The 7,437-nt window shown below is 45.4% G+C and overlaps 1 protein-coding gene across 1 annotated transcript; it reads right to left on the reverse strand.

Moving 5' to 3' along the window:
• Nucleotides 1-212: 212 nt before the first annotated feature.
• On the reverse strand, nucleotides 213-6,919 carry LOC121082265 (MAD2L1-binding protein-like). Its single transcript, XM_040581613.1, has 2 exons — nucleotides 6,782-6,919; nucleotides 213-783 (listed from the first exon to the last, which is right to left on the reverse strand). The coding sequence occupies exons 1-2, from the start codon at nucleotides 6,917-6,919 to the stop codon at nucleotides 253-255; spliced, it is 669 nt and encodes a 222-aa protein (XP_040437547.1). The 3' UTR covers nucleotides 213-252.
• Between the last annotated feature and the right edge of the window lie 518 nt (nucleotides 6,920-7,437).

Here is a 7,437-nt window from a genome sequence, read left to right on the forward strand (position 1 = left end):
TCTCCTGTACCATAACTCAGGTCCCCAAAGAATCACTGTATCTTTGTGCAGCTGTGCCTTAAAGGGTAATTGCTTTCAACAGCCATTCAGGAGATGAAAACAGATGGACACGGTTGAACTACAGGAAGGTAGTAGACGCCCTGAATAAAGGATCCAGACAGACAAGAATACACAGTTGTATTTGATAAAGTTATCGCTTAAAGCGGCACCAAAGGTTATTCGATATTCCATTAAAGTTCTACAGAGTGTGGGTCATTCGTGAAAGCCTCTGAGCGCCGCTGGTGCTTGAAACCAGACATAGTCCTCCCAAGTAGAGGTCACATGCTGAGAAGCCGAGGCACTTCTGTTGATGTCTCCATCGCAGGACAAGTTAACAGCTAGTTTCCTCCCTCGAGTCGGCACTTTATAGTTGAGCTTGGGCCGGAACCAATCAACACCACAATCACGGTGTCCTTGGAGCATAACAACAGTGCCCATGACAGGGAGAGCCTTCAGCTCACTGAAGACATCCGCAACAAAGAGCGAGTGAAAGAGCTTGCGAACGCAGGATGCAGTTTTCAGGCTCTCCTCAGCACCGCCCTCACAGATACCCTCCAAGCTGAGCTCATAGAGCTCCTTGGGGCTCATGACATTGCCTCCAAGTAGAATAAGAACCCGAGGAACCAGTGTCAAACTAAACATTATTTCCAAGCGCTGGAACATTTCCTCCAGTTCTGTCAGCACCTGCTGGCACTTCTTGCTTGCCAGGTCCACGGAGGGTGGCTTCTTAATCACATCTCCATCCTGGAAAACAAAGCAAAGAAAGATCACCACGTTTCATTATTAGGAAACATTAGTACCAACACACCCTTCAGAAAGCGTGGCCCATCCCATCCCTGAAAGTTAAGGAAGGTTCAAGGGTTTATGTGCCTTTTAAGAGATACAGGTACCCACGTACGGAATCAGGAGACCCAAGATGAACACAAATGGCTGCCCTATAGCTACTCAGTTTAAATCTGAATCCCACTACTGAGGAATGTCCACGAGAATTACAAACTCCATCTTTTAAAGATCAGCTATCACTCCAAAAAACACCTACCAGCCTTTTTTCTTCAAGTTGTTTGAGTAACAAACAAAGCAGTGGCATGCTTTGAGCACAAAGTGGAACAAGAGATAAACAGCAACTTTTTGAGACCTTTAGCCACCTAACCTAAAGGTTTTTTTAGTTGTTTGTGGGTTGTTTTTATTTGGTTTTTTTTAATGAAGTTGTGGTAACACTTAAGGATACAGCTACAACTGCACTTCACTTTACAAGTGTTTGGCACATGTGAGAAACTATGGACTAGGGTATTGTTTATTAAGATTTATGTTAAGCCCAATGTAAAGGTCAGACAGCAAAAGATATGAAATCGCTTATGCAAACAGCCACCAGACACCGCTTGTGTAAGGTAGGATAACCGCAATCGCTTACACAAACTAAACCAGATACCGCTTGTGCAAGATAAGATAACCACCAGATGTCCAGGAACCGACAGAAACAGGACAAACAACCCCATATAAGGACATATGAGTGAGGGGTCAACTATGGGACGAAGGAGGAAGACTTCTTACTTCGGCCTCAACGACCACCAGGAGGCAGAAAACGACCCCCTAACAACAACTGAAGCATGCGCAGAGTACCTCCACTACATCATGAACACAGAAGTAAAGATGTATAAAAAGGGACTGTTTGAACTGCTCAGGGCGGCAGTTGGCGGAGCGCAGACTCCCCTGCCGTCCAGCGCTGTTTTTGCTCATATTCCACTTGCTATAATTAATAAAATTTTAATTGGATTATGATCCGTTGTGGTCTCAATTTATAACAACATTTCTATTTTACATATATAAAAGAATTAGTACAAGGCTACATTTCTTAGACTTAGGTGCAGCATGTAGAAAAAAGTTTCAGCTTGTGTCTTTACATACCTCTTTTGATGTTCTACTCGCTGGCTCAGTTTGACTTCTAGAAGAAGAAAAAAAGATGATCAGAACTTAATATAAAGCACTCGTAACCAACATAAAGCCGTGAAAACAGTTTATAAAACCTGAACACCAAAACACTGTGTTCCGATAGTCTTATGAATATGGAAATTTATTTCTATACATAAAGTGTGCTCTCCTGGTACATTCAGTGCAACTGAAATAAAACCCCAAATCCCATTCCTTCTTTGTCCCCAATTACTCTAAGATACAGAATACAGCAGTGCAAGAAGAAGTCCTCACATATTTTCTTTCTGCTCTCTAAGTCTCAAAACTATGAAGACTGTGCTACAGTTTTCTGTTCTTAAATAGTCAGCCATCCAAATATGAAGGCACCTTCAGGCAATCTGTATAGCCCCACTATCACAAACAGGTACCAGACAGAGCACTTTGGTTTCTACACTCCCCTGACAAAACAAGAACAGTTGTCTGTAGAAAAGTGTTTCTTTGTGGAAGCCCAAGCACTGTGTTCAGGTACCTACTATCCTCTAGCCTAAAGTGACTACCAATAGCAGTAGAAACATCACCTGAAAGCAGTTCCAAGGATTTTCTGTGGTCGAGGAGGCCTGTGTTAAAAAAATAAGAAAAAAAGCCTGGATTACCAGAATTTGCTTTAGGATCATCTTGAACATGCTCCAGTATTTTAGGAAACACTTATGACACACAAGCCCTTGCCGAGATTCCACATACTCATTGGTCTGTACCTGCACGCTACTCATGAATCAAACATGCAACCGTCCATCAGTTAACAAACAATTCATACATCATCCAAAGCGTCCCACGAGCAGGGGCAACCCAAAGGCTGCTGTGCAGGTCCTGCACAAATAGAAAGGCTCATTCTTCCTGCCACTGCTACACCACCACCAGGCTCGCAAGTACAGCCACGTACCTCCTGAACATGAGGAAGTGCTTTAGATTACCACACCGTGGTTTCTCCATCCACTTGCCTTGAGGAAGATACTACAAGGTGACTAACGCATTTCTGAAGGCCTCTCCACCGTGACACCAAGCGTTCATCATTCCCAAACACTAACGACTCTACCAGTTGTTTCCACAAGGTTTCCAGCTGAAGGAATAGAAAGCTAACCTGCCCGATCCATTTGCAACTTTAGGAGAGCAGCGGCGTTCATCCCTTATCCCCACGTGCAGGTATTTCTTGGATCTTTGATGCTAGTGGCACCTAGTCTCTCATTTTAGGGCAGCATGCCAACACCAGGAGAGGGTGCCATCCAACCAGAAATGGAGGCTATATTGACAAGACAGCACTAAGCATCCCCATCTAAATTAACCCCCCAAACCAGGCCATGTTTAGAAGCACAGTGCTGTGGCATCCAGAAAGTCTTGGTAGCGCCTGAAAGCACTGCAACACCTACTGCAGTAATATGCCCAAAGCTTACAGGGGAGCCACATAAATTCAGGGGGTTTTCCTTGCAGATGCTTCATGGGTACTAGGATGCTGCTGTACTGTTTGTTTGAGACACGCTGTAACTCGCCAGTACACTCTATTTATTGAGAACTAACATTAGAAAGACATGGCAAAACCACAAGTTAATAATACCTACTAATGGTGGAGGAGAGGTCTGTCTTGAAGAAGCCTTGAAAACATGACCATTCAAACCATGCTGATGCAGCTGATACAGAACTGAACTGTACGAATACATGATGACAGCGACAATGCTGTAGTCAGGCTTACATTTGAGTATCTGCAATTGTAATCAGATTCTCTGTCCTCCATAAATCTGAGGAATACAGCAGTAATACCTGGAGCACAGAGAGCAGCTTAGGGTGAAATCAGACTTAGAAAGGTAACTACCAACATTTGGGAAAGTGCTCAACTGCTTTCTGAGCTTCAGGTTTGGAAAAGATCAACTGTTCCTTCACCGTCCTGGCACAAAAGGCAATACGCTTTAGGATGTTGTTCTTCTTCTCTTGCCCGACATAGACATTGTCTTTAGGAATCTAATAGGAAGCACTTAAGAATGAAACTTCTTGTTTGCACGGTTTGCCAGCTGGCCACTCTCAGTCTTTCCTCTGGAGACAGTATGCAGCCCACACACACACCCCCCTCTGGGGTGTAAGAATACCCTGCCCCCCCGCCCCCAAACAAAGGAAGCAGGCAAACACGGAGACTCAGACTGCTGGCAGATGGGAACAAATCACCAGTTCACACTGCAATGTGTCTCTCCGTTTACTCTAAAAGCAATACAAGCAAAAGCATACAATAAGGGATCTCTCTGCATAGAGGAAACAGGATGGAGAACTTGACTCTCAGAAAAAACAAGCCCAAGAACAAACCCAATTCAAACATCTGAACAGTTACCACTGTTGGAGCTTGAATGCCACGTCCCAGCGGGCTGAAAAATCTAAGTCTGCTTTGGGACAGATACCTTCAAATCTGCCCTGTCACAACAAAAGTTAACAGCAGCTTTAACAAGAAAGATACAACCGGAATGCCTCCGTAAACCAACAGCCACAAAGAAGGTGAACACACTGAAACCCCTCCCAAAGAACACAACGCGTTATGGCTACTTACCCAAGGTCTGTCTTGCCGGTAGCTTTAACTCCTCTAACAGGGACTCCCCTAACAGTTACCGATGAGTTCCCCGGAATCAGGGCATTATCATCTGTGTATTCTGGAAACAACATCAATACAGAGAAAGCATCAGTCAGTTTGTAAGAGTGATATTAACATGTCGTGACGTAGCACTTCAGGGAATCCCTTTACAGATAGAAAAGCAACACTTTACACACAGCGTCATGCTTTTATCATCTCACGGTACCTTTCCAGAAATCTTCAGGTCTGATAGTCAAACACAAGCAGCAAAATCTTTTCCATTTTTTTGGAATCGTTTCAATGCCAACAGCAAAATGGTCTCTAAAGTCACTAAAGCAGTGTCTGCTAAAGCATGAGGTTCTTTCCTGATCTAACTTCCATTGCTTTTGCTCCTGTTAGCTTACAAAACCCTAGAACATGTCTCTATAATAGCGAGCACGGAAGAGGACACCCCCACCCCGCCTCCCACCTTTTCAAACACATCCCAACCATCCATTTTGCCTTCCCACCATCTTCAAAAAGAGTCCACCATCTCTTTTTTTCCCCCCCCAGTGATGTTTAAAATCCTGTTTACTTTCAGCTTCTATTAGCATTGCTTCTATTACGAGATTTCTGTGATCACGCGGCCTGGAAAAATCTGAACAAGTTGGCCATCTTCACTCAAGGTTCACTGAAGGGTCTTTCCAAGATCATGTCAACATTTAGTCAGGACTCCTGCACCAAGTTATAAAACCCACGACCGTATCTCCACAGGGAAGATCTCCAAGAACCCCCTTTAGGCAGAACATCCTGGCCGAGTTCTTTCCTTCATCTTCTGAAGGTGACTTTAGGCACGCAGATGCTGTTCAACAAAAACGGAAATTCACGGTTATGTATAAAACCCCAAAATCTGGCATACACGTGTATGACACTGAAATGTATTCCTTAGCTTTGCTCTGACAACCACGGGGGGATTTTTGCATTTCCACAGGGAAGACACCCTTACAGAAGTTCCAGTAAGTATCTCTGTCACCACCTGTACATCTGCCTCTACCTGCATGTCTATCTCTACCGCCGTATGACACGCGACCCCGTAACACCCCCAAGACCCCTAACACCGTGCTGTTAAGTCTCCTCACAGATACTCTCCTGAACATACTTTACCTATCTGTAGGTAAACAGCGTGTTTAGGTCCAACCACTGGAAAGGCTGGGGCCAAAGTTACAGTTACCACAGCAGGCATGTCATTCTGTTTAAGTTTTAATACAACAAACAGGAAGAGGGAAAAAACCTATGAGTACACATTGTAAAGAAAAGACTGTTGAGAGAATGTCACAGAACCACAGGGAAAAAAAGAAAAAAACAAAACAAAACACCCGGTAAAATTTGAATGTTTAAGGAATGGAAACGGTTTCCAAGTCTTTTTATTTCTGTCATATTCCAAAGTCTTTAATCACATGCAAGCTTTGCCAGACGGTAGATTACCAAACTGAAACAGCACGCTAAGTAATACGAAACCATTACCGTCTCTGAGAATCAAGCACCATTTCTGAGATTCAAAAGAACTTAGGGCTTCTCGAAGAACATTTTTAGGTATATTCACCATAAGTGATCTGCCATAAAACTTCAGTATTGCCCTGACACCGTCTAACACGCAGTACCAGGAAAAAAATGCACCGTTTGAAAGAAAAGAAGAAATGATGCCCAATAGCATCTGAATGAAAATGTCTTTGGTGTAGCAAAGAAGCTGTATTGGCAAGAAATGCCAAGTATACTTTAGACAGAACGCTCGTCTACAAGATGGCTTTCCAGGGTCTGCATAGATTCTCACTCACAGATACACTCTTGATCCCAAACGTTGCTACTGAGCAGTTTCTGCAGCAGCCAAGCACCACTTTTCCAATGCGGTGGAGTAAAAGTGGCTGAAGACAAATTTCAGTCACCAAACCCACTTTTTTCCCCTTCAAATTAGCCATCCACTCCTTTTCTATCACGTTCAGCCTTCTCTGCCGGCTTTCAAAGAAATCTGGCAGGTTTGTGATGACAAGGCATTGTCCCACATTCCCTTATCGTTTTACCTAGAAGGGTTCCCAGAAACCAAACCTCTTCCACGCGCGGTGTCGCACACGGACCCCGTACGCTGCTGTGCCTGGCTGCGCACACAGCCCTGACGCCAGCTGCCAGCGCACAACCACGGAAGAGCAGCTCTGAGGCCCCAGCACAAGTCACCGCTGCCGGCCGCGGCCCAACCGCCTCACTGGGCGCCTGCGCCACCGCCAGCCGGCCGGTCCCCGCATCCCGCGCCCGCCGCCCCCACGCACCTTCCATGGTCTGGGCGCTGGTGACCTGCAGGTCGCAGCGGGTCGCCTTCAGCCTCTCGCGGCCCATGATCTGGCGCCTGAGGTCCTGTCACCGCCAGGCTTTCAATACCTGCTCTCCCCTCCTGTCACCCCCCAGGCTGTCCCCAACAGCTGTCCTCTCCTGTACCCCCCAGGCCTGTCCCCACCTACTGTCCCCTCCTGTCATCCTCCAGGCTGCCTTTGCTTGCTGTCCCCTCCTGTCACCCCCGGGCTGTCACTACCTGGTGACATAAGCTACATAAGTTAAAAAAGAAAATAAGAAAAAAAAAAAACAAAACGAAAACCTGCCTAGGTGAACACCAAAACACCCGTGACTTTCTCAGACTCTTCACTACCCCACATGTGAGTCAAGGGACAGGGTCTCCTAAAGGCTCTTTTGCGGGCACTTCCTGAAGACACCCCCATCCCCCACCCCCCACCCCACCCTGCTTTTCTACAAGTGCACAAAGAGGTGAAGAAGAGTTTCGTGTCTAAGTTAAAGGAGGCAGTTTCTGAAATTAGCTTAGGTGAAAAAACCAAGGTGCTGTATTCATGGATTTTGTCCTC

This window comes from Falco naumanni, unplaced genomic scaffold (assembly GCF_017639655.2).
Source record: "Falco naumanni isolate bFalNau1 unplaced genomic scaffold, bFalNau1.pat scaffold_52_arrow_pat_ctg1, whole genome shotgun sequence".
In the NCBI taxonomy this organism is placed as follows: domain Eukaryota; kingdom Metazoa; phylum Chordata; class Aves; order Falconiformes; family Falconidae; genus Falco; species Falco naumanni.